The sequence below is a fragment of the Raphanus sativus genome, chromosome 9, assembly GCF_000801105.2.
Source record: "Raphanus sativus cultivar WK10039 chromosome 9, ASM80110v3, whole genome shotgun sequence".
NCBI lineage: Eukaryota > Viridiplantae > Streptophyta > Magnoliopsida > Brassicales > Brassicaceae > Raphanus > Raphanus sativus.
This window is the reverse complement of record NC_079519.1, coordinates 15409818-15437339: the sequence shown is the minus strand read 5'-3', so window position 1 is coordinate 15437339 and position 27522 is coordinate 15409818. Positions and strand designations below refer to the sequence as shown.

Genomic DNA, 27522 nt, shown 5'->3' with positions numbered 1-27522 from the left:
ACATAGAAACGTTTCACTCAATCAAATTCGTAGTCTGGCTTCGAACGAAGTCCTCTTACATCCGACAAGGATATCATAGCGCGCTATACAAAAAATCCAAATTTTTAGCTCTTCGTAAAGGAAGTAGCTCGACTCGTATCCAAACGAATCGTATAAGCCGATAAGCACTTCGCAGATTCTAGAACGGTACGAGTCAGGTCGAAATCGCAAACAAGCAAAACGAAAGCCGATTTGTCATCGCACAGCTTCAGTCCGAAAGTAGACCTAGGTCTTGCCCTAAACCCGGCCTTGCTGGTATCTAAGACATCTCATAGGCATAAGTATCCAGAATACGAGATCCCAAAATTTGCCTCTTATCGCTTACAAACCTAACGTTCGCTGCAAAGTGACCTACGGACCAGGCGACAAAAAAAAGAGATTGAATGCGAAGTGACTACACGTATTCAAACCCTCTACACTTGACGAAAGTATAAATCAAAACGCACAGTTCACAAAAAGCATTTATAACAGGGATTCGAAAGCCACCAACGGCCGATCCCGAAAAACACAAAGTCACGCGACCTCCTAAGGGTCGCAACACATACATACAAACGGCCACACATGGCCTATCACAAATTATAATCAAATGCATAACAGTCGGTTAGAGAAATTCCGAACGAAGAGTCGGGCTGGTCGACCTCTTCACCCCCGTCGCCTGCATTTGAGCCCTCGCCTACATCCGCCGTATCTTCCGAGACTTGGATAGGATTCCACAGTTCTCGAATTCTCCCTTCGATCGGAGGAACAAAGGATTCGGCGTTGGCACATATTCTCATCGAGCCATCCATCGTGGCAAGTTCGCCGGAGAGAGAGAAGTCCTCACGCTGCATCTTGTTGAGGGTACCGACCGAACCGCGGCACTCGCGAAAATCACCTACAAAGTCCTGAGCCTCTTTGTATGCTTCGAACTCGGTAGAAAAAATTTCGGCCCTTCGGTTCAGCTCGGCGGCAGCTCTTCTCCGTCCGCTCCTTTCCGCACGAACGAGGGCTCGAGCCTGGACCTTGGCTTGCCGGCGATTTTGCTCCTCCACCTCCAACCGATACTTAGCAAATTCCCTTTCCGTTTCCTCCGCTTTGAAACGGGCCAGCCGGGCAGTGCGGAAACTCCCATCGATCGATGCATTCCACACTCTCACGGCCTGCAAAGAAGCCGAGGTCAGATAACAAGAAAAGGGGGTTTACTCAAGTTTCAAAAACAAACCTCGTTGACCAAGCGAGCACCCTCCGCAGTCACCTTGTCCCTTTCCTTGTTGTCCAAAGACTCGTCACGGGAAAACGCCGGAGGAAGTTCATCAAAGAAGTCACCCGGGGGAGGAGCATCATGATTCCCTGATATAAAGCCAGGATCGTATCTCGGCGGTGCGCCATCCCCCGACGAAGTCTCAAAGGCAATCCCTTTGTCCTTACGAGGCCTCCGCCTCTGCCTTAAAGGGGCAAAAACGTAGGACCTATCATTGACACAGGGCCGCGTACCACCTCGCGATCGGTGAAGCGCGACCGCCCCTCGAATCCGGTCGAGAGTGAAGGAGTTCCAGGAACAAGGCCTAGACCTAAAAATGCCCCTCTTGGTCAGGAGATCGGAAGGAACATGCGCGAGACACCTGTTCTCTAAAAAAAAAAAAAAAAAAAAACACACGATCAGTACTCGCCTTTCGGATTCTAAGAAAGGGGATGCAACAATCTTACCTCGTTGGTACAACCAGTCCGTCGGGAATAAATGGAGAAAGCCTTCCTCGACAGACTCTCCATCTATCCTCACGAAAAAGAAACGATCAACGTAATCCTTGGCATGCGAGGTGACTCCATGGATTACCGAAAAATTGGTCCTCGCCTTCATGGAGTATACTCCGTTGATGCTCGTCGTCTTGGAGTTCCACAACCCTTCGAAATCAGCAGGGCTAAGGTCCATCCCTAACTCGTAACTCAGAATCACAACGCCAAGCCAACTCTCCAGAGCCGGCACGTTCAGCTGGCTGATTGCGATTCCGAAACGGTCGAGGGCCTGAACAATGATCCCAGGGATTGGGAACCACAGTCGGCATTGCGTCAAGAACGCCTCGTAACAAGTAAAGTAACCTTCCGGAGGATGCTCCGAACTCTCATTCCCACGAGGAATGCGAAACATGACTCCCTTCGGAACCTCATAAAACTCTCGAAGAGTTCCGAGATATTCAGGGGATACTTCGCTCGGCGAGTCAATTTCCTTGCGCATCCTCAGAGGTCGCCGGGGAATCGGAATCACGGGAAGGGGAGCATCAGAACCAAAGACAGCATCGCAGTACGCATTCCTGTTGATCTCTGAAACCTCGGGCTTCGGAACTTCTTCCTCGGCATGAAAACTATCCGAAGACGAGTGAGACTGCCTCCTCGAGGATCTTGATCTTGAAGTCATTCTTTTTTTAAAATTAGAGAGAGAATTTGCAAGAGAGAGATTAACTTGAGATTCTTGGGTGAGGTAAGAATGGTAAAAGATTCACAAGTCTTTATAGGCAAAAATTTTACTATTCACCCCGACCTTCGACACGATTTCGTCTCCATACTTTCCTCACGAACCATACCGCAAGCTAGGACCTACAAACCCTACGGCTCCTAGCTAGCTGGGGGGCTAACTGTTGGGGTCAAAATCGGTCAAGACGAAATCGATGTCCGAAAATCTCGGAAAAACATGAAAAATATTAGAGCAACCTCGAGAGACTATTTGTTAATCGAGAAACCTCGGGAAAATATTAAGTTAAAGATTAATCATCTCGAGATCAACTGCTAGAAACATTTTCTACACAAGGAAAGACCTACGGAAAACTAAAAACGCAAAAAACACGCACACGCCGAAGGAACCGAGCAGCCAACTCCGGACGTGGCCGTGGCCGCCGGGCGGCTAGCCCTTTGCTGGCCGTGGCCGCCGGCGGCTAGCGCCCGTAACGGTCGTGGCCGCCGGGCGGCTAGCCCCGTGCTGGCCGTGGCCCGCCGGCGGCTAGCGCCCGTAACGGTCGTGGCCGCCGGGCGGCTAGCGCCCGTAACGGTCGTGGCCGCCGGGCGGCTAGCCCCGTGCTGGCCGTGGCCGCCGGGCGGCTAGCCCCGTGCTGGCCGTGGCCGCCGGCGGCTAGCGCCCGTGCTGGCCGTGGTCGCCGGGCTGCTAGCCCCGTGCTGGCTCGGGACATCGGACGGCTAGTCTTCGTGCATAAGTTCTAGGCCTCCGGGTCGCCAGAAATCCGTGTTTTGCGACTTTCCGAGATCCCGCAAACAAAACTCCTTTTCCTGCTCCAAGATTCCAAAGAACCCGTAAGACGTCAACGGACAGGAAGACTTCGTATAAAACGGTGATGGTTATCTTAAAACACCATGTGCCTCAGCAATGGACCGAAGATCTTCCGAAAGACTCGACATCCAAGTAGGAGCATTCTTTCAAAGAAAATCGTAGAAAACAGCGAAAGATCGGAAGACGGCCCGGAAGGGACCAAACCCGATCGAACAACCCATTTACAATTTTCTAAAAGGATAGATACGACAGTTTATAATTATCTTCGCATGGCAAGATAAATGTTAAACTTCCGAAAAGATAAATGTCAACTTTCCGAAAAGATAAATGTCAACTTTCCCGATAAACGCGAAAGCCGACGAAAACTGAAAAAGTCCAGCCCGCAGCGGACTCAGCCCATCAAGAATAGACCGTCATATGGGAGTATATAAGCAAAGCTAGGAGCAGAGGAAGGGGGATCCAATATCAGAGAAAAAAACCACTCCAGAGCAACTTAGAACTTAGGCGCTTATTTCCTTTTTAGCGAGCTGCGACTCAACTAGGTTAGATCTAGGTTTCGAGACTAGCGACGATCGACAGCTCTTGTGGCTGAGATCTCGACCTGTTCTCCAAACGCTCTCCGCAGATTCGGAAATAAGATTCTTTCTTTTTGCTCTCTTTATTTTACGCATTTATTCTCAAACTAGACTCGTATTAACTTTGTCGTGCGTGGCCCAGCAGATAGCCGGGATCCTCGGGGAAAACTAGGTCAACTTAGTTTTCCTACGTTTTAAACTTAACTAAAACCGACAGTGCGAATTTCGGTTCCCACAGTACTTAGGGATCGAATCCACAAGGAGCTAAGGCACACACTAGATCTAATAGTTATGACTAAGCTAGGCTAACAGTATATAGATTATAAAGCAGTAAATAAAATAGTAAATATATTAAATTGCAAGTGCGAACAAGGTAGTTGTTCTTATGTAACCAAGAGTTGTTGATGGAAGGATGGGGGCTTCTATTGAGGTATTGGAGATTATAATGTCTATAAATGCCTAACAAGCTGTTTGCATAATATTATAGAACTCAGCCGCTTAACAATCAGTGATGTTTCACTGGTTAAATAACTAGATCTTTGATCTCAACTGTCGAATGTTGACCAGAAAAAGAGTCGATCGATATCCTTTAGAGATATCGAGCGATACATCTTTCTCAGCGCCGATCGATTCACCTGTCGGGATATCGATCGACGGCTTCTAGATATGCCTAGGCGCGAGCCGATAATGAACACTAGGTCTCAAAGAGGGTGGTTAGCTCTTCTCCAAGGAGACAACTAGTTCAAACAGATAATGCAAGATATCAAGGATCATAGTGATCTAAGCTCTAGTTAGCCAATCTCTAACAAGCATAGGGTACAATCCATTTGATGAATATCACAACTTAGCAAGTATAGTTTGGGGCTAATCCCACAAACCTATCTGAACCCTAAACCTAACAGGTGCATCTATTCAGACATGATAGTTGTCACATAAATCATAGATGAATAGATGTAATTGCAATAGATAAATAAACCAAAATCAAAGGAGATCCAGGAGGACTCTGAAGGAGTTCCTCCCTTCTCTCCTAACTAAGAACAATGAATCAAAAGAAAGCGTAAAGAGCGTGTAGCCATCAACAATGGCTTAGAAATAACATAAATAGGATTTCTGGTCGTTGATATCTTGCTTATTTACATGGTTTTAGCCTTCATATCTTGTGCATTTTGATCATATAGCTTAGATCTTAGTGTCTTTAGGATCCATATTGCATTCATATGTCCCTATCAGGTGTTGGAGCATATTATGAGATGATGTGAAGTGCTTGAGAGTTCAAAGATCAAAAGGAGGTGAAGAATGATGCTGAGCCAAGCAAGTACTCTCTTAGACTCGACTGGACCGGAATGGTCGAGACCGGAATCACCATCCCGGGCATGAAGAGGCAAGACCGGAGAGACGAGACCGGGAAGCACATCCCGGGCGTGAAGAGGCAAGACCGGAGAGACGAGACCGGGAAGCACATCTCGGGCGTGAAGAGGCAAGACCGGAGAGACGAGACCGGGAAGCACATGCCGGGCGTGAAGCCAAGGACCGGATTGCAGGACCGGGAAGCACAAGCCGGGCGTGAGGCACCTTGAGTGAGAGATTGGTCGAGGCTGGTTTTCTCAAACCGGTCCGGTTCGACCCAATTCGACCTTGGGTCATTTTAAACACTATTTTGAAGTTCTAATTAGCCTTATCCAAGGGGCACTCTAGTCTTTTATCTTATGTATCTCTCTTTACCCTAAACCTAAGTATAAATACTTTGTAATCTCTATTTTGGAGAGATTATCTTATTTTCTCTCTAAGAAACACAAAACCTTTTGGTGAAAGTTCTTACCTTGAATCAAATCATCATCTTCTTGGGTTCTTGAGTGTTTATAATTTCTTATTCATCTTTCTTAAACATGATTAAGCTTGGAGACCTCATGGGTTCAAGAGTAATCATGGTGATTAGTGAGTAGATCCACTTTTGGATTCATGGGTTAGGGAGATTAAGGGTGATTAGGCTTGATCTAAGGTGTTTAGATGTAGATCCTTCTTATTCCTTGCTAGTAGAGTGTTTTTAATGCTTCTTTAGGGCTGGCCTCTCTAAAGTTGAGTTCTAGAAATTTCCCACCCAAAAGGTGTTTGATGAAATGTCTGAACCAACTCTCCTAAGCTTTTAACATACTCTACCAAAGAGATTTGTTGTTAAAGGTGTTAAGATGGCTATTAGACTTATTATTAATGATTGCTTCCTAAACATTCAACCAAAGAGATTTTATGCTTGAGTTTTGGAAGCAAATGAGCATTCATCTAGAGATAGAGTTTGTTTAGTCTTGTGTCTAGGTCTAAGGTAGATAGATTGATTGAAAGCTGGCACCTTAGTTTGAGTTTGATCACCCAAGGTCTAAGTCCCTTATCCCATGAGTCCTCTCATCTCATAATCTTAAGAAAGTCTCTTGCTTTATTGCATTTCTAGTCTTATTCTAGTATAATCTCATATCATATCTTGATAGCATTTAGCTTAAGCATGGATTTGCATTCCTAGTGTTTCATACTCTCTTAGAATTGGTTTGACATCTCATATACTTCAACATTTGAATAGGATCTTAGAAAAATCCTGTTATCAAATTGGCGCCGTTGCCAACTTCTAAGTTAATTGTGACATTGGGATTTAGTCACTTGCTTGAGACTAAATCTTTTTTATTTTTTTATTGTGATATTGATTCTTGCCTCTTTTCTCTCTTTGGCTTTTCAGGTGTATGAACTTGAGGAGTAGAGGTTCATCAACCCTTGCTCCCATTGTTGAAGACATTTCTGCACTTGAGAGGGAGATTGTGAGAAGAAGACGGGAAGAAGAGCAACAGGCTCACATTCAGAGGTTGGGGTTTGACATGGAGAACCTGCCTCAAAATAGAGCTGCTGAAGATGGTCAAGGAGCTGCCAACCTTGGACCACGACATCCACAGCGCCAAGCTAGAGCAATTGGTGCCCATGATCAGCCTAACATCCATGGAAATAGGGCCCGCATTAGAGCACCAGCTGTGGAGAACAACAACTTTGAGATCGAGTCAAGCTTGATCAACATGATCCAAAGCAACAAGTACCATGGGCTTGCTTTGGAAGATCCTCTAGATCACTTGGACAACTTTAATCGGTTGTGTGGCACCATCAAGATCAACACAAAGAAGACAAAGAAGGATATCAAATCCTTGCAAGACAAGTTGGACTTGGTTCTTTCAAACCAATCCAAGAAGGAGCAGGTTAGCTTTGTTGGTGATACTAGTCAAGAGGTTCCTCCTAAGGTGAATGAGGTTGAAGGTTTGGAAGGGCAAGAAGAGCTTTGCTTCATCAACAACAATGGTACATGGTACAGAAAGGAGCCTAACTTTCAGTACAACAACTACCAGCCGAGGTCTTATCAAAACAACCAGCAAGGAGGATACCAACCTAAGCAAACCACTCAACAAGGGAACTATCAGCAAAGGCAAAATGTCCCTCCTGGTTTTGGTAACACAAATCAGTCTACTCAAGCTCAAGGAAGCTCATCTCAGTCCAAGGCTCCTGATTCAAACATGGAGTCAATGTTCAAGCAGATCATGGAAGCTCAGTCTAGAGTTGCAAAGGATATTGGGCATGAGTTCAAGACAGTGCACTCCAAGATTGACAGTAGCTACACAGAGCTGAACAACAAGATCAGGGCTTTGGAGAGCCAATTTGCTTCTATGAACTCTCAGCCTAGTCGCCAACAAGGAACCCTACCTGGAAAACCTGAGCAAAACCCCAAAGAAACAATGAAGGCAATCACTTTGAGAAGTGGTAAAGAGTTGCCTCCAAGAGTACTCACCAAGGATGGTGAGAAACAGGGTGGGGAGGTTGCCATCAACATTGATGATGAGGTGGTTATTGTTGATGAGAAGGTTGATGAGGAAATTCTGGAAAAGATTGTGGAAGCTAAGGGTAAAGGAAAGGTTGGAGAGGAGAAGAGAACAGTGAAGCAAGGTGGAGCTACATCAAAAGATACTTCTTTTGTCCCTCCTCCCTATGAGCCTAAGTTACCTTTTCCAGGAAGATTCAAGAAGCAACTATTGGAGAAGTACAAGGCACTCTTTGAGAAGCAGATGAGTGAAGTGCAGATTACAATGCCCATCATAGATACCTTCATGCTTGTTCCTCAGTATAGCAAGATCTTGAAGGATGCTGTGGCTGCTAAGAAGAAAGAAATGGAAGGAATGGTGGTTCTTACTCATGAGTGCAGTGCCATCATTAAGAGGTTGACAATCCCTAAGAAGCTAGAAGATCCAGGAAGCTTCACTCTACCTTGTGCCATTGGTCCTCTGATGTTTGAAAGGTGCCTATCTGACTTGGGAGCTAGTGTTAGTCTCAGATCTGTAGCCAAGAAGCTTGGGTTTAGCCACTACAAGAAGTGCAAACTCTCCTTGGTGCTTGCTGATCGCTCAGTGAAGTTTCCCATTGGAATTTTGGAAGATCTCCCTGTGATGGTGGGAAATTGTGAAATCCCTACTGACTTTGTGGTGCTAGAGATGGATGAGGAAGCTAGAGATCCTTTGATCCTTGGAAGACCATTCTTGGCCACAGCAGGAGAAATTATAAATGTGAAGGAGGGCAAGATTGATCTTCACTTGGGTAAGGAGCACATCCTCCACTTTGACATCAATGAGATAATGAAGAGGCCAACCATCCAAGGGCAGATCTTCTACATTGAGGAAATGGAAGCTCTAGCTGATGAGCTGCTTGAAGAATTAGCACTTGAGGATCCTCTACAGCATGCCTTGACAGTTGATAGAGGAGTCCAAGTGGTTGAGAACAAGGAAAGTGATGCTTATGGAAGGATGCTGGATTCACTTTGAGAGTGAGGATCAGTATGAGGCGCTTTAACAAGTGGTTCATCAAGAGGCAGCATCCACTCAACAAAAGGACAGTCACCAAGAGGATTGGGATGAACTCAAAGCGCCTAAGGTGGAGCTTAAACCCCTTCCCCATGGTGTAAGGTATGCTTTCCTTGGCCTTAATGAGACTTACCCTGTCATTGTGAGTAGTGAGCTTACTGAACTTGAATTGTCTCAACTGTTGAGTGCACTTTAGAAGTTTAGGAAAGCAATAGGGTATTCTCTAGATGATATCAAAGGGATATCACCTTCTTTGTGCATGCATAGGATACATCTAGAGGATGAATCAATGACTTCTATTGAGCATCAAAGAAGGTTAAACCCTAATTTGAAAGAAGTTGTAAAGAAGGAAATTCTCAAACTCTTAGATGCAGGTGTTATTTACCCAATCTCAGATAGTAAATGGGTATCTCCTGTGCATGTGGTTCCAAAGAAAGGTGGTATCACTGTTGTAAAAAATGATAAGAATGAGTTGATCCCCACTAGAACTGTAACTGGACATAGGATGTGCATTGATTATAGAAAGTTAAACTCTGCATCTAGAAAGGATCATTTTCCATTGCCATTTATTTGATCAGATGCTTGAGAGACTTGCAAACCATCCTTTCTATTGCTTTCTTGATGGGTATTCAGGGTTCTTCCAAATCCCCATACATCCCGATGATCAAGAGAAGACGACATTCACATGCCCCTATGATACCTTTCCCTATCGAAGGATGCCATTTGGGTTATGTAATGCTCCAGCCACCTTTCAAAGGTGCATGATGTCTATCTTCTCTGATCTCATTGAGGATGTTGTGGAGGTATTCATGGATGACTTTTCTGTCTACGGATCTTCGTTTTCTGCTTGTTTGTCCAACTTGTGCAGGGTCCTACAGAGATGTGAAGACACCAACCTTGTGCTGAACTGGGAGAAGTGTCACTTCATGGTCAAAGATGGGATTGTACTTGGGCACAAGATTTCAGAAAGAGGCATCGAAGTGGACAAGGCTAAGATTGAGGTGATGGTTAGTCTACCTCCACCAAAGACTATGAAAGACATAAGGAGTTTCCTTGGCCATGCTGGGTTCTACAGGAGATATGTCAAGGACTTCTCAAAGGTTGCTAGGCCAATAACCAAGCTGCTATGCAAAGAAGCCGCTTTCAGCTTTGATTCAGATTGTCTTGAAGCTTTCAAGGAGCTGAAGAACAATTTGGTCAATGCTCCTATCGTTCAGCCACCTGATTGGAGTCTCTCCTTTGAAATTATGTGTGATGCAAGTGACTTTGCTGTTGGAGCTGTTTTGGGGCAGAAAAAGGATGGCAAGACTCATGTGATCTACTATGCTAGCCAAACCTTGAATGATGCTCAGGTGAAGTATTCCACAACTAAGAAGGAGATGCTAGCCATTGTATTTGCCTTTGAGAAGTTCAGAAGCTACTTGGTTGGGTCAAAGGTTATTGTCTACACTGATCATGCAGCTTTGAGACACCTCTTGGCCAAGAAAGATGCTAAGCCAAGACTTTTGAGGTGGATCCTTTTGCTTCAAGAGTTTGACTTGGAGATTAGAGACAAGCCGGGCATTGAGTAGCTGATCACTTATCTAGGATGAGGATTGAAGGTGAAACCCCCATTGATGAAGGGCTTCGTGAGGAACAGGTCATGGCCATCAGGGTAGTGGTTGCAGTGTGTGAAACGGGCAAGAAGCTTGAAGAGGTTAAGGCGTCTAAGGAGAAGGAGCCTTGGTATGCATATTTTGTGAACTACCTTGTCACAGGAAAGGAACCATTAAGACTTGAAGGTTATTCCAAGAAAAAGTTCTACAAGGAGTTGAAGAGGTACTATTGGGATGAACCTTTTCTTTTCGTCCTTTGCAAAGACCATCTCTATAGAAGGGCAGTGGCTGAAGAAGAGGTTGATGGAATCCTACAACAATGCCATGGTTCTTCATATGGAGGGCATTTTGCAACTTTCAAGACAGTGGCTAAGGTTCTTCAAGCTGGATTTTGGTGGCCTCATATGTTCAAGGACACACAAGAGTTCATCTCAAGGTGTGATTCTTGCCAAAGGAGAGGGAACATCACAAAGAGGAATGGAATGCCTCAAAACCCAATTCTTGAAGTGGAAGTATTTGATGTTTGGGGAATAGACTTCGTGGGACCTTTGCCCTCTTCTTATGGCAACAAGTACATCTTAGTGGATGTAGACTATGTGTCTAAGTGGGTTGAAGCAGTTGCAAGTCCTACAAATGACTCAAGAGTGGTGTTGAAGATGTTTAAGAGCATCATTTTTCCAAGATTTGGAGTTCCTAGAGTGGTGATAAGTGATGGAGGCTCACATTTCATCAACAAACTTTTTGAGAATCTTCTCAAGAAGAATGGAGTGAAACACAAGATTGCAATCCCTTATCACCCTCAAACCAGTGGTCAAGTTGAAATCTCTAACAGAGAGATCAAGGGTATCTTGGAGAAGATTGTGGGAGCCAAGAGGAAGGATTGGTCAGACAAGCTTGATGATGCACTTTGGGCCTATAGGACAGCATACAAGACACCATTGGGAACCACCCCTTTCAACCTTGTGTATGGGAAAGCTTGTCAACTACCAGTAGAACTTGAGTACAAGGCATTGTGGGCTGTGAAATTGTTGAACTTTGACATCAAGAGTGCAAAAGAAAAGAGACTTTTTCAGCTTCATGAGCTTGATGAGATTAGAATGGATTCTTTTAAGAACTCAAGGATCTACAAGGAGAGAACCAAAGCCTTTCATGACAAGAACATTTTGAAGAGAGAGTTAAGAGCAGATGATCAGATACTCCTCTACAACTCTAGGCTGAAGTTGTTTCCAGGGAAGCTCAAATCAAGGTGGTATGGACCTTTTAAGATCAAGGAAGTTAAGCCTTATGGGGCAGTGGTTCTTTGGGATAAGAATGGAGGAGAGTTCACAGTGAATGGACAAAGAGTGAAGCTCTATTTGGGTACTACATCAAAGGAAGATGGATTCTCAATTCCACTTTCTGAACCCACCTCAACCTAGTCTCAAAAGAAGCAAAGTCAAGCTAGAGACTTTAAACAAGCTCACTTGGGAGGAAGTCCCATGTCTATCCTTGTAAATATTGCATTAGGATTTCTTTTTCGAGTTGAAGTGAAGTGAACCTTGGAGAATGGGAACCATGGATAGAGAAGACAAGAAGCTAGTCTGGTATGGGTTGAAGAGAAAGGTTAGCTAAAAAAAAAATTGAAAAGGACCGGGATGGACGAGACCGGAGTCGCGTACCCGGGCGCAAAGATCAGATCGAGCAGGTCCATTTGGACCGGGATGAATGAGACCAGAGTCGCGTACCCGGGCGCGAAACCGTTAGGACAGCCTGCTGGTATCGTACCGCTCCAACCCGCGTCCCGCTTCAGACCCGCCTCTCGCTCCACGACCCGCGTCCAGGTAAGTTTTCTTCTCTTTTTCGACCCAGACCCGCATGCCCACGACCCGACCCGAACCAAAACCCCCTCCTAACCTAATTTTCGACCTCTTCCTCTCATTTCTTCATCTTTCACAAATCTAAAAACCTCTCTAGCCTCCAAGAACCAAAAACACCATATCTCACTCAAATCTCCACCAAATCAATACATTCTTTTTCCTAAATCAAAGTCTTTCTCCCATTAGTCTATTTTCTTGAATCCTTTCTTCATTTTCCATCATCCATAGCAAGGTATGAGTTCTTTAAGTTCAAATTCGTAACTCTCATGAACCCTAAAAATTTGAAGTTGAAATTTGAGCTTTTTCTTGCTAGATTCTTGTAAAATAGACTAGGGAAAGCTTATATATCATGCTGGGTAGTTGATTTCATGGTGGAATTGAGATTAATTTGAACTTTGAGAAATTAGGGTTCATGAGATTTGGGGGTTTTTTTTTCAAAAATTACTTGTTTTAGGATATTCTTGGAGTAGATTGAATGCTAAGTTGGTGGAGAACTTAGATTTAAGGTTGATTTCGTGCTGTAGAGTGGTTGATCAAGAGTTTTGCTGATTAGAGATTCTAATTGTTCAAAAAAAAAAAAGAAATCAATTAAAAAAAGAAATTTGAATTTTGAACATGGGATCCTCTAATTCAGTTTACAACTCTTGTTTTGCTTAGCTATTATTTTTTAATTGGGTTTTCTAGAGCTGAATTCTTTAGCTTTGATCATGTCTCTCTCTTTGAGAATTTTTTTTCTTTCCTTTGCTCACTCCTTTCCAAGGTTTTACTCTTTCAGGTACCAATGGCAAGACAAACTCAAGCAGAGATAGAGACTGAGAAGAGGAAGAATGCTGAGAGAGAGACTGCTAGAACAGGGAAAGTGTTGGGTTCACAACCTGGTTCCGAGGAGGAACGTAGGCAGCAAGCTTTAGCCATGCTCAAGAAGAAAACACAAGCCAAGAGAGATGGCAAAAGAATTGCTGCTGATGAGAGTGCGGCTGACATTGCTCACAAGCAAGCCCCTCCCAAGAAAGCAAGAGCGCCAAGGGTTCAAGGTGGAGGAGCTCTTTTATTGGAGAAAAGCAACCAAGAAGCTAATCTTACCATTTCAACTCAAGTTCCAATACCACAGCCAAAACCACCTACCAAGCGGCCCACTTCTCAGTTAGTTTGTGAGGAGGTGCACCAAGAACAAGTCCTTAAGGATCAGAAGTTGAGAGCAAAGCATAAGAAAGAGGGCAAAAGACCAGTGGTTGAAGAGAGTAACAGTGAAAAAGCTGAGGATCCCTCTCCAGACAGTGATGAGGATCCCTCTCCAGACAGTGATGAGGATCATGTCCCTCCCAAGAGGAAAAACTTCAATGCTGGCAGAGATAGGAAGAAGAAACCCACAGAAGCTGAGTTGGTGGAGCAAATGAGGAAAGGTATTGCTTGGCCTCCAACAAGATTTGTGGACAGGTCCATCTTACAGGCGTTGTATCTTGATGATGATGTAAAGGAGATGCTAGAGTTCATGAAGATAGGCAGCTTCTATTCAGTGGCTTACCAAACTTATCCCGAGGTCTCTTGTCAGTTCTTGTCTACTCTTGAAGCAACATTTCACACCAAGAAGATTGCACAGCAAGTTGGGGAAGAATCACCTTTAAGATCGCTGGTCAGTCTTACACCATGTCCTTCACAGAGATTGGAGAAGCTCTTGGCCTCCATGATGGGAGGAATCCAGCTCTTCCTCAGCTCACCAATGCACCAAAAGACAAAGGAATCGAAGACCTAACTTGGAAATTTATATCAGGGAAGGGAATAGAGGGTAGGAAAGACAGAAGCACAGCCATCAAGCACCCTACCTTGCGCTATCTCCACAGGTTCCTTATCCACACCTTGTTCTACAAGAAGGAGGTGAGTAATATCGCTGGAGAGGAATTGAGATTTCTTCATCAAGCTGTCCAACACTATGCCTCCCACCCTCAGTTACCCATTGTCCCTGATGACTTCTACAGTGATTTTGGTATGGTGGGATACTTTGTGACGCACCTCATGTACTATAAGGATTGGGCTTGGACAAACCGCGATTCAGAACCTCAGATTGGGATCGGTGGCTGGATAACCCCACTACTTGGTTACTTGGGGATTGATTTGGGAACTGATAAATCAGGTCCAGCTTACTTGAATGGAAAGTACCTCAAGAAGGTCCATGATATATGGTGTTTTTCACATCATTGTATATATGTTTTCATTTGTTTCAAGTCACTAATTCGTGTCAGTCTAGTCCTTTTTGACCTTTTACAGGTCTGGAGTTAGTAGAAGAAATAAGAGAAGGTGCCTAATGAAAAGAAGTCCTTTTGGATCATTCATGCGGAGAACATTCAAGAGAACAGTCCCGAGACTGTTCTCTCTCAAGCGGAACAAGCAGACGGAGTGATCCGGAGATTGTTCCAGACGAATATGGAAACTCCTATTTCGGGAATTAAAGCCCTGTTGCCCTAATCTCTTTTCTTCTGATTGGCGCCTCCATATAAAAACGCCATCTATCATTTTATTATTTTCTACGCTAGTTTTTACAAGAGAACACTGAGTATTTGCGATCTGCAACTTGTAAGGGAGAAGAAATCCATCCTCTCATAGAGAAGATCATCTGAACCCTATTGTTTCATACTCTGTTCTTATGCAATTTTATTCAAGATTTATGTCTTTGTCTATTTGCATCATGATCGAGTAGTAACCTTGCTCGCCTAGGGTCTTTAGGGTGTTGAGACATGAGCTAAACATAGATAAGCGATCCATAACTGTTCTTCATTCATACTGTTCTTACTGCTTTCATTAACCTGATCACTTGATGTTAGATCACTAGTTCATCGCCTAGTTAACCGCTTAGGATGATAACTTGACATGTATTGAATGAGCTTAGTATCCCTAATCAGCGAAAGTAGATATTAGGGTGGTAAGTGAACTGATCGGACCTGTTCTCTAAAGCTTGCAATCGATCCTCATCCCAACGACAGTTAGGTGGTGAGATCGATCTGCAAAGTGATCACTGCCACGACATTGGAGTGTTCCAGCTCAGTGATCCGAGTTCTAGAAAGCACTTCATCGCGCTTGAATAATTGTTTGGCTCCAATTCAATACCCAATGAAATACCCTAGGCTAGCTCTTGTTTAATTGAATAAATCTCGTGTTTATTTTGCTTGTTAACTATCGCCTCCTTCAACCAAATTCATATCTTCATCTTATCTTGATTTCAAACTTATAGAACTAGAGTGTAGACTGGTCCTCTGGATCTGAATCTCAAGTACTACAATTGCAACTGTTAACTTGGCAGTAGCAAGGATTCATTTTTAGTGTATCAAGTTTTGGCGCCGTTGCCGGGGACCAGATTTTTTACCTCTAATTTTCGGTTTTATATCTAGTCTAAGATATCTAACTCGTGTCTATTTCTTTGTTTCAGCTGATAATCCAGGTGCATGACCAGTAGACATACTCGGAGCAACGCACAAGGACCATTGCATCAGCTTACTAACGAGGAACTAGCGAGATTGGAACGACAGAACCGTCAACAGCCGAGATCAACGAACACCAACATGGGTGATCACCAAGATGATCTCACTGCTGCGTTTGCACTCATGCAACAGCAGATGCAGCAGATGCAGCAAACGATCCAAGCGCAGCAAGCTGCTGCCGAGCAAGCTGCTCTGAATGCTGCGAACCAGTAGAACCAACAGGAGGAAGTTGTCCAGATCGGCCAGAGAAACTTACTGCGCAATTTGCCTGCTATGCGATCTGCCATAACCCCTCCACCGTGCACTAGGCAGGACTTCGAGATCAAGCCAGCCTTGATAAGTCTAGTGCAAAGGAAGATCTTCAATGGACTTCCTGCTGAGATACCGATGGACCACATCGAGCACTTTGAGAAGATGTGTGGTTTCACTAAAGCGAATGGAGTACCACCCGATTACATCAAGTGTACTATGTTCCCTTTCTCTCTTGATGGGAAAGCTGCTCGCTGGCTTGATTCACTACCCACGGGATCACTCACCACCTGGGAACAAGTCCGAGAGGCCTTCTTAAGCCACCTCTACACTAAATCGAAGACGGCAGCTCTGAGGCAGAAGATCGTGACCTTCAAACAATTGGTGGATGAGCCGTTCTGCGATGCATGGGAGCGATTCAATGTCTACCGCAGAGAGTGCCCACATCACGGTTTCGAAGAAGACTATCTGCTCGGAGTGTTCTACGATGGAGTAGGCTGGGAATACAGGAACGCTTTGAACTCAGCCAGTAAGGGAGATTTCATGACCCAATCCACTCAAGGTGCCTTCGAGTTGATTGAGAACATGGCCTCAAGCTCAGCTGATAATAACCGCGAGACTGATCGTACTCAGAAGGTGAAAAGCATCGATAACAGCAAGATTGATGAGCTCTCTGCCAAGGTCGATCAGCTGATTAAGAGCAATCAGAACCAGGTCTTCATCATGGAAGAATCCCCTCAGGATAAAGCACCGCGGAAGGAACATCAGAGGCAGATCAGTCAGCTGAGGATCAGCATGAAGTGAGCTATGTGAATGTGCAAGGATGGCAGTTCAAGAACTATCACCCGAACCCTAACGTGAGGAACAATCCCCACCAGTTCAATGCCCCTAAACCAGACGATAAAGCTCAAGGAAATCAGGGCCAGAACATTGGATACCAAAGGCCTTATGGCAATCAAGGAAGAACCTTTGTCCTCAACCCAGCTCAGAATGCCCAGTTCCATAGCCAGAAACAGCCGGTTAATCAGCATGCTGCCCAACCGGCTCAGACTGCTCCGCATGATGACATGAAGAGCCTCGCCAATATGATGAGGCAGCTGCTCCAAGGACAGCAGATCCAGGGGAAAGCACTGAACCAGGTCACAAACGATATCAACACCAGGATGAATCATATGTTCAATGACCTGAGTGTGAAATATGACAATGTCTCAAGCCATATGAGACAGATGGATATTCAGATTGCTCAGACTGCTGAGAGTGTGAAGAGACAGCAAGGAACTCTCCCTGGAAAAACAGACAAGAACCCCAAGGAGTGCAATGCGGTAGGTCTAAAGAGTGGAAAACAACTGCCTGATCTGGACCCCAGGAGATTCACATCGGCTGAGAAAGGGAAGCAGAAGGAATCGGATCAGCCACCAAAAGCTGTACCCACAGATGAGGAAGAGGCAGAACAACCTACTGAGACTGTTCCGACTGAAGCAGAGCGACCCGCTGGGGTTGTTCCACCGACTGCAGCACCTTCTCCTGCTCGTCAGTAAGTACCAAAAGTACCTTACCCTGTTCCAGCTAAGGCTACACGCAAGGATAAGGAAGAGATGAAGTGCAGGAAGATGCTGGAAGACCTATTTGTCAAGCTCCCTCTAATAAGCGCGATCCAGATGATACCCTCCATGCGTAGCTTCGTTAAGGGACTGATCTCTGGGAAGATATCTGATGACAGCGAGTTCATGATTGTCTCCAAGGAGTGCAGTGCGGTGCTCCATAACAGAAGGATCAAGAAGTTGGGTGATCCGGGAAAGTTTGTCCTCTCAGTTCAGATTGGGAGAACAGTCTTCTCATGCTCACTGGTCGATCTAGGGTCAAGCATAAACCTCATGCCATATACTGTAGCTAAGCGCCTTGGATACACGGACTGCAAGCCTACCAGGATGTCCCTAGTGTTTGCTGATCGATCTCTGAAGTCTCCAGTTGGAATCCTAGAAGATCTTCAAGTTCTGGTTGGGAACACACTTGTTCCTGCCGATTTCGTTATTCTGGAAGTCGAGGAAGATTCAAATGATCCCCTGATCCTAGGCAGACCATTCCTCTGCACTGTTGGAGCTATCATCGATGTCCGACAAGGGAAGATTGATCTCCACCTTGGAGATATTGTGATGAAGTTTGAGATGGAGCAGATGCTCAAGAAGCCGATGCTGGATGGACAAACTTTCACTGTCCAAGAAGATGGTGACCCGCTAGAGCCGCATGAGGGAATGATCGAGGAGATTCTCACCGAGGATCCACTTGAACTCGCCTTAGTCAGAGCTGAAGCCGAGCAGAGCTTAGAGAGTGTTGATGCTGATGCCTATGCCAAATTCCTGGATTCAGCCAGGAGTATTGAAAGGATGGTGGCGAATCTAAGTCTGGGGGAGAACAGCGAGTCCAGCAAATCGGCTGGAACAATCGCACCTCAGAACCCGTCTGTTCCGGCAGCTCAGACCGATGACTCATGGAGCGAGCTGAAAGCTCCAAAGGTAGAGCTCAAATCCCTTCCCAAGGGACTCAGGTATGCATTTCTTGGACCCAACTCTACATATCCTGTCATTGTGAATGCTGACCTGAACAATGCCGAGACTGCTCTGCTTTTGTGTGAACTGAGAAAATATCGTAAGGCATTGGGTTATTCTCTAGCTGACATACCTGGCATTTCACCTGATCTTTGCATGCATAGAATACACCTGGAAGATGAATCGATGACTTCTGTAGAACATCAGAGGAGGTTAAATCCGAATCTAAAAGATGTTGTAAAGAAAGAGATAATGAAACTTCTAGAAGTAGGTGTGATCTATGCGATCTCTGATAGTAAGTGGGTTAGTCCTGTGCATGTAGTACCTAAGAAAGGTGGGATCACTGTGATAACCAATGAAAAGAATGAATTGATCCCCACTAGAACAGTTACTGGCCATCGCATGTGCATTGATTTTCGTAAGTTGAATGCTGCGACTCGTAAGGATCACTTCCCACTTCCTTTTATTGATCAAATGCTTGAGAGATTGGCTAACCACCCTTACTATTGCTTTTTAGATGGTTATTCAGGTTTCTTTCAGATTCCCATCCAACCAGACGATCAGGAGAAGACGACGTTCACATGCCCTTATGGAACATATGCATACAGGAGGATGCCCTTCGGCTTGTGCAATGCTCCGGCGACCTTCCAGCGATGCATGATGTCGATTTTTACTGATCTGATTGAAGACATAATGGAGGTTTTCATGGACGATTTCAGAGTCTATGGAAGCTCCTTTCATGTCTGTTTGTCAAACTTGTGCAGGGTGCTGAAGCGATGCGAGGAGAAGCATCTGGTGCTGAACTGGGAGAAATGCCACTTCGTGGTCAGAGATGGGATTGTTCTGGGACACAAGATATCAGAGAAAGGCATTGAGGTGGACAAGGCAAAGATCGAGGTCATGATGAGTCTGCAACCACCAAGTTCAGTGAAGGGAATCATGAGTTTCTTGGGACATGCTGGTTTCTATAGGAGGTTCATCCAGGACTTCTCTAAGATCGCGAGACCAGTTACTCGGTTACTCTGCAAGGAAGCTCAGTTTGCTTTTGACAGTGACTGCCTAGCCGCATTTCACACGATCAAGGGAGCTCTAGTCAGTGCACCAGTTGTCCAACCTCCAGACTGGGATCTCCCTTTTGAGATCATGACAGATGCAAGTGATTTTGCAGTAGGAGCAGTCCTTGGACAGCGTAAAGACAAGAAGCTTCACGTGATCTACTATGCAAGCAGAACTTTAGATGAAGCTCAGTGCCGATATGCAACCACAGAGAAGGAGCTCCTAGCCATCGTGTTCGCTTTTGAGAAGTTCAGATCCTATCTGGTTGGATCGAAGGTGATTGTGCACACAGACCACACGGCTCTCAAGTACCTACTCACGAAGAAGGATGCTAAACCGCGGCTCTTAAGATGGATTCTCTTGCTCCAAGAGTTTGATCTGGAGATAAGAGACAAGAAGGGGGTTGATAATAGAGTAGCAGATCATCTCTCCAGGATGAAAGTGTCAGATGAGACAGTTCTTGATGAGGAACAACCGATGGAGTACGTCAATGCGATTGGTCTGCGCAACATCGAGCAGTCGTCACCTGTCATCAAGGAATGTTCCCGCGTAGAAGGAGCATTCGTTGCAGTGATCCAGAAGGAGTACCCGAACCTTCCATGGTTTGCTGAGATTGCCAACTTCTTGGCAGCTGAGAAAGAGCCTTTGAGGTTCACTGGGAATGAGAAGAGGAAATTTCTAAGGGAGGCAAGGCACTTCTTTTGGGATGAGCCGTATCTCTATCGGCAAGGCAAGGATGGGATCTTCAGGAGGTGTGTTCCAGAGGCTGATATTCCACGGATCCTTCACCACTGTCACGGTTCCTCTTATGCTGGTCACTTTGCCACCTTCAAGACAGTTTCCAAGATCCTCCAAGCCGGTTTCTGGTGGCCCACTATGTTCAGAGATGCTCACGCTTTCATATCAAGATGCAATTCATGCCAAAGGATGGGGAGTATAAGCAAGAGAAACGAGATGCCTCAGAACTACATCTTGGAAGTTGAAGTGTTCGATTGATGGGGGATCGATTTCATGGGACCCTTCCCAGTTTCTCACAAGAACGAGTACATCCTAGTTGCTGTGGACTATGTCTCCAAGTGGGTAGAAGGTATTGCTAGTCCTACCAATGATGCGCGAGTTGTAACCAAGATGTTCACCTCCATCATCTTTCCAAGATTTGGAGTGCCTAGAGTGGTTATAAGCGATGGTGGAACTCACTTTATCAACAAGTTGTTCCAAGGATTGCTGAGCAAGAATGGTGTCAAACACAAGGTTCCAACCGCCTATCATCCTCAAACAAGTGGTCAAGTGGAAGTTTCCAACAAAGAGATCAAGAACATCCTGCAGAAGACTGTCAACACCACCCGCAAGGACTGGTCCCTTAAGCTTGACGATGCTCTCCGGGCGTACAGAACAGCCTACAAGACCCCTTTAGGGACCACTCCCTATCATCTGGTCTATGGCAAGGTGTGCCACCTACCTGTTGAGCAAGAGTACAAGGCGGCTTGGGCTGTCAAACTACTCAACTTCGACATCAAACCCGCCAAGGAGAGGCGAACCATTAAGATCCACGAGTTGGAGGAGATCAGGCATCTGGCCTATGAGAGTTCTAAGATCTACAAGGAAAAGACCAAGGCGTTCCATGATAAACGGATCATCAGCAGAAGCTTTGCTCCGAACGATCAGGTCTTACTATTTAATTCACGGGTTAAGCTGTTCCCTGGAAAGCTTAAGTCCAGGTGGTCTGGACCTTTCACCATTAAGGAGGTTCGCCCTTATGGAGCTGTTGTGTTGATGGACACAAGAGGTGGAGAATTTGTTGTCAATGGTCAGCGTCTAAAGCCATATCTTGCTGACACAACAATCGCTGAAGGTGTAGAGATACCCTTAAGCGATCCCCCTCAAGGCTAATCGGCTCACTGAAGTCAAGCTAGTGACAGAAAACAAGCGCTTGGTGGGAGGCAACCCACTGGTGAGTGTAAATATTGTTTTATTTTTGTTCGAGATCACTCCAGGAGAGCACTCCAGCGGTTGTTCCGCCGATTGTTCACAAGTAAGTGCTCGAACAAAATATATATATATATAAAAAAAACAAATAAAAAGGAAGGGGAAGCGGTTTTGATTGGCTTTTTAAAGCCCAAACATTCCACTCCCCACTATCTCTCTCTCTCTCGCCATAAATCAACCCACCCCTCTCAAGAACCCTAAATCGCAAACTCTCCCCTTTTTTATTCTATCTTCACGATTTTTGGTTCTCACCTCTTGGGTTCTCTAGAGATTGGTTTGTTTTGCAGGAATCACCTCTCCATCAAGGTAATCGGACAAGAACTCTCCCCCTCTTTGCGCATGCAAATCGCGATTTGGGAGTGATTTCTTGGATCCTCTTTTTCCTTTATGCTTTGCGATTTCATCCTAGATTGTAGCTCTTAGATTGCTACTAGGATTGAATTCATGATTGATTTTGAATGGAAGAGGAACCGATTGTTGCTTGTGATTCTTGGCCTTTGCAATTTGTACTGTTGAGATTGAGGATTGTGTAGGTTGTCTAGTAATCGATGGACTTGGGTAGAACAAGAAGATTGGATTGTTCCATCGTTTCTAGAACAACCAACGAACTGTGCTGATATTGGATATTATTTTTGTTTTGCAGATGCCTCCAAAGATGCGGAACGCAAGAGCCACCAAGAGCACAGCTTCTCCAGCCGCGAGTGCTCCACCTGGTTACCCATGGCCGAACAAGACTGAGGGCGAGCCCATCGACCTCAATGATCCGTTGCTCCTTGACTTCAACGTTGAGGGATGGGACAAGGAGTCAGCAGCGATATACAACCGGCTCCTCCTAGCAGAGATCTTGCCCACGCGGTTCGTGCACCAGCCAACACTAGCCAATCTAGGCCTTGACACTCAGGTGTTCGACACGATGCAGGCTATAGGATTCATGCCTCTCTGTTATCAGGCCCAGGTTCTCTACCCAGACTTGGTCAGGCAAGTGCTCGCAACGTGCCAGATCACTTACCAGAACCCCACTGCGCCTACGTACGAGAACTGCTCCTTCTCCTTCATGGCTGATGGCAAGTTCTGCACCATCTCTCTCAACGATCTGAACGCGCTACTCGAGATTGCAGACACGCCAAGGGGAGTTTCAGTGGAGAAGAAGTTCAAGCCGGCGTACACCTTTTGGGATCTCATCGCTGCCGGCAAGTTCACCTCTCGCAAGGCCTATCAGTCGCAGATCCGGAACCCTGCTATCCGGATCATCGCCAATATTGTGTCCAATGTCCTGTTCGCGAAGGAGTACACCTCTAAGATAACGAATGGAGAGCTCCAGGTTCTCTACACGGGACTTGAGGATGAAATGCTCAGAGAGAACATCACCCCAATCCAGGAAGTCAAGACCAACCCGGGGTTCCATCTCATCTCCATGTTCGCTGACCGCAGAGACACCCTGATTCGGACTGATGATAAGAAGGATCGTTGTGGCAGTCTGCTCACACCATTGTTCCAGCGCTTCAACATCGACCTCAGCTCCTACAAGGTCGTCTCTGAGATGGAGTACATCGATACTCCTTACCTGATCACATGCCACATCTTGCGCGACGAGACCACCTACAAGTTCCAGGATAAAGAAGGGAACCCCCTGTACTGCAAGCTCCCTATGCCTGGGTTCACAGACTTCTTATCCCTGGAGAACATTGTGTTCTCACTCGATGAAGAGCAACTCTGCGATGATCCAAAGGCCCCGGTTCAGCACGATGATGAAGACATGGATGATGTGGAGCATGTGATTCCACCAGCTGATGGTGAGTATGACTTGGAGGACTTCACCGATGTGACTGATGATCACGCCTACAGACGCTGGATGGTTGAGTCCCAAAAGAAGAACAACAGCCTCATGAAGAGGATACTCAGGGCGATCACAGGCGGCTGCATTGGAGCCCAGGAGGAGCGTACGCCGCAGAGAACAAGGCGCCCATGCAAGAAACAAGCGGGAACATCGACTGGAGCAGAGAGACTGCCGAGGAATAGGAGGACAGCTGGTCACTCCGGTAGCGGCGATTCAGACTGAGTCCGAAAGGACTATTTCTATCCCTTTGTCTTATCCATCTGAACTATTTATTTTTCATGTTATTTGCTTCTGTTTGGTGTGTTTCAGCTTCCTCTGATTTATTTTCACAACCAGGGATGGTGTGAACTAAGTCTGGGGGAGCGATTGTACTATATTCGCTTGTGTGCTTTTTGAGTCAGTCCTTATGTCATTTTTATGTTTTTATTGAGTCAGTTTTTAGGATCGAGTCTGTCAAAACTATTGTGGGAATCAGGACCTTATTTGTGATGCTCTTTAACCACCTCGTGCTTTAACCTTCTTATTCAGTAACCTTAGCAGTGATGAAAGACCCACACATGGACCTGGAACACCCTGACTTATCTCATTTGACACTCCAGAAGTTCTATACCGATCAGGTTACACTGGGCAGACTTAACTCCACTTTATCTGAACCTAATCTGGACTTTAATTCTTCTTGTCATGGGCACTAGATCAGGGTAGAATGAGAACTACACTCAGGACTTCTTATCTGATTTTTATCCCTCTTGCTGTTCCTGAGTGGCTAGCTCATCTTTAGCTAGTTCCCACCTTGAACCTTGACCTTTTATTCCACCCTCATGCATTTGCTTTTCTAGTACTTTATGTGCAGATATGTGCAAAAAGGTCGGAGAGGAAAGGATCGACGCAGTTCTTACTCATCAATGCTCACACAGTGGAAGCAGGCAGAACAACCAGGGTGCTTGTTCCGGTACAAAAGAGAACAACCGGAGTGCTTGTTCCGATACCAGAGAGAACAACGAAGAAGTAAGTGGCTAGAACAGACCAGAATGAATCACCAGTGGCATCATGTACATCACTTGTTACCTCCTTACTCGTCACCCAAGCATTTTGTATTTCAGTATATATAAAAAAAAAAAAAAAAAAAGAAAAAGAAATAGTTTTTTTTTTGTTTTTGCTTTGATTTACTGGTGACGAGAAGGGGAAGAATCCATGATGCATGCCACTGGGGAAGTTGAGAAAGTGATGGTGGTTTCAGTAAAGTGTTCTGAAGGGGAAGTTGAATCGCGGAGAGCAGTCCTATGATCGATCTATCGGAGAGCAGTCCTATGATCGATCTATCGGAGAGCAGTCCGATCAGCAGAGATGAGTAAGGACTGTGGACCTCAATGGAGCCGTCCTCTCACGACCATTTTGTGCGATATCCTGCATCCTCTCTTGGTAAACCCTAAACACTCTAGAACTCCACCATAAAAGTTATCTTGTTCTATACCTAGCCCGTTCTCTCTGAGTAGAGCCTGTGACAAGAAGCTCACGCTGATCTTAATTGAACATAAGGAGTTTTGTCTCAAAAGTGTTGCCTTTTCAGGTTGAGATTGCTTCGGTGGAGATGCCACGAAAGTTCTCTTTCCCGAGCATAAAGATGTATGAAGGTACGAGAGATCCTGACAATCATATCGCCCACTACAAGCAACGTATGCTAGCAGTAGCAATCCCTCGGGACGCACGGGAAGCTACCATGTGCAAAGGATTCGGATCAACCTTGACCGGCCCTGCTCTCCAATGGTATATCAGCCTGCCTACCAAGTCCATCAAATCCTTTGCAGCCCTTAGCGGTAAGTTCGTAGAACAGTTCGCCAGCAGCCGTGACCTAGAGAAAAACTCGGATGATCTCTATGAAGTCCTCCAGCATAGGAATGAACCCCTTCGTTCCTACATAGCGCGCTTCAACCAAGCGAAGGTGGCTATCCATGAGTGCAATGCTCATACGGCTATCTCAGCCTTTAAGTGGGGTCTACTTCCGGAGGGAGATCTCTACAAGGAGCTGATCAAATACAAGTGCAGGATTATGGAAGACGTATTGTCCATTGCTTGGGCTCAAGTAAGGTGGGAAGAAGACGTTGCTAGTAGGGCCAAAGCCGGTCCGAAGTACGATCAGAAGTCATCAAAGCCTACTAGGAATGATCGTGATGAGCCCATTCACCCCAAGCCTGCTAGGGAAACCAGTAACCCAAGCAGGGGCAGATATCAACACTGCCCTTTACCTAGATCCGAAGGGATGATGGTATCCACGTGGCCCGATATCTCCCATCTTGCGATATCGAAACCGAAACTGATCGATGTCCTACGACAAATGGGTCCTCAAGTCAAGTGGCCTCCTAAGATGAAGGCTGCAGAGGCTAATCGAAACCCCAGCGATGGTGCGAGTTCAATAGTGACCATGGTCACACTACGGAGGATTGCATAGCCCTGAAGATGGAAGTCGCCGAGCTCCTCAAGAAAGGCTACCTAAGGGACTTCCTCTCGGATATGGCCAAGAACCTTCTAAATAAGGAAGGTCCCGGTCTCCCTATCGAAGCTGCTCCTGCATTGCCACCGCAGCAAGATCGGGTGATCCATGTCATCTCGGGCGGATCAGAGGTAAGCGGAATCAGCAGTGCCGCTGCCAAGAGAAGTACTCGCAACGCCAGGAACGGCCAAGAGGCCGAGGGTCTTAAGCGCTTACTCCTCGGAACAGACGAGATCAGCTTCACTGTAAGGGAACATGAGAGGGTCCTGGCTCCTCATCACGATGCTATTGTCATTTCACATACCATAGCAAACTGCTTGGTCAAGCGAATACTAGTAGACAATGGGAGCTCCAGCAACTTAATCTTCCATTCCGCCTTCGCCGACCTAGGGTTGGAACCTACAGCGCTAACTAGAAAGGCGACTCCCCTTGTAGGCTTCAGTGGAGAAGTCAAGCAAACCCCTAGGAGAGGTCCTTCTCCCCGTGTACGCCGAGGGGATAAACCAAGCCACGAAGTTCCTAGTCATCGACTGCCCTTCATCATAAACGTGATATTGGGAAGGCCGTGGATCCACGACATGGGAGCCGTACCTTCAACTTTGCATCAGCTGGTCAAATTCCCAACCCCTTGGGGCATTAAGGCAGTCAAGGGAGATCAAGAAAATGCTAGGTCCTGCTATCAGACCACCCTAAAAGGGAAGACCCAACTCTTATAGCAATTACAGATAAAGCTTCCGGCCCCACATACCGAAGAGCCGGAAGTGGAAGAAATGGATGAGGTCCCACTCACGGAAGGGAACTCGAGCCGAAACTTAAAGATAGGCTCCAAGCTTCCGGAAGGCCTGAGAAGGAGATTGGTCGACTTCCTAAGATCCAACTCCGATTGCTCTGCCTGGTCTCATGAGGACATGCCTGTAATTGACCCCAATGTCATCATGCATCAACTCAAAGTGGATCCAATGAATCCTCCCGTCAGACAGATGAGGAGGAAGTTCGCTCCTGAAAGGGACGAGATAATCAACGAAGAGGTCAAGAACCTACTAGATGCCGGATTCATATGAGAGGTGCAATACCCGGAATGGCTAGCTAATGTAGTGGTCGTTAGGAAGAAAAACGGGAAGTGGAGAGTCTGTATCGACTTCACGGATCTTAATAAGTCCTGTCCTAAAGACCCCTTCCCCTTACCTCACATCGACAAGCTAGTCGACGCAACTGCTGGTCATCAGCTGATGAGTTTCATGGATGCGTTCTCCGGATATAACCAAATCTTAATGCATCCTGACGACCAAGAGAAGACTTCATTCATGACCTCAAGGGGCATCTACTGTTAGAAGGTCATGCCTTTCTAATTGAAGAACGCAGGTTCGACCTATCAAAGACTTGTCAACATGATGTTCGCCGATCAGATAGAGCAGACCATGAAGGTCTACATTGATGATATGCTGGTGATAGTGCTCAAATTACCCAGTAGAGCTTACTCTCTCAAATAAGAGGTACAGCTGTAGTACTTAGGGATCGAATCACGAGGAGCTAGAGAACCAATTAAATAAAATCTACTAATCAATCCTAGGTGAAGTTGCTCTAACTAACAATATGATGGGTTGTTTACATGTGATAAAGAGTGCTAGACATAGGGCTTTTATTCAGGAATGGAGATTATAATTTCTATAACTGCTTTAACAAGTTGCTTGC

At 45.7% G+C, this 27522-nt stretch overlaps 2 protein-coding genes and 1 non-coding gene across 3 annotated transcripts in view; 2 read left to right on the top strand and 1 right to left on the bottom strand.

Moving 5' to 3' along the window:
- The first annotated feature begins 5213 nt into the window (after positions 1 to 5213).
- Positions 5214 to 8705, top strand: LOC108850565 (uncharacterized). The gene is made up of 3 exons (XM_056994806.1): positions 5214 to 5347; positions 6593 to 7057; positions 7211 to 8705. The coding sequence occupies exons 1-3, from the start codon at positions 5214 to 5216 to the stop codon at positions 8703 to 8705; spliced, it is 2094 nt and encodes a 697-aa protein (XP_056850786.1).
- A 328-nt stretch (positions 8706 to 9033) lies between these two features.
- The window catches only part of LOC108850566 (uncharacterized), a gene marked incomplete at its 3' end in the record, with an annotated part of 40805 nt that continues 22316 nt past the window's right edge, over positions 9034 to 27522 (top strand). Inside the window, 10 exon segments of the mRNA XM_056994805.1 lie at positions 9034 to 9315; positions 9317 to 10310; positions 10313 to 10404; positions 10465 to 10638; positions 10765 to 11756; positions 11872 to 11922; positions 11967 to 12159; positions 12971 to 13683; positions 13767 to 14361; positions 18710 to 19688. Of these exon segments, the coding sequence (XP_056850785.1) occupies positions 9034 to 9315; positions 9317 to 10310; positions 10313 to 10404; positions 10465 to 10638; positions 10765 to 11756; positions 11872 to 11922; positions 11967 to 12159; positions 12971 to 13683; positions 13767 to 14361; positions 18710 to 19688 (5065 nt within the window).
- On the bottom strand, positions 16266 to 16372 carry LOC130500507 (small nucleolar RNA R71). The gene has a single exon (XR_008939129.1). It is a non-coding gene; the product is annotated as a small nucleolar RNA R71 (small nucleolar RNA).

Bases quoted from the DNA above. Each gene is read 5' to 3' on its own strand.
- LOC108850565 (XM_056994806.1), top strand. From the start codon at position 5,214: ATGGTCGAGACCGGAATCACCATCCCGGGCATGAAGAGGCAAGACCGG. The intron at 5,348-6,592 runs GCAAGACCGGAG...TTGGCTTTTCAG, and splicing joins CACATCTCGGGCGTGAAGAG to GTGTATGAACTTGAGGAGTA. The intron at 7,058-7,210 runs GTTGGACTTGGT...TACATGGTACAG, and splicing joins ATCAAATCCTTGCAAGACAA to AAAGGAGCCTAACTTTCAGT.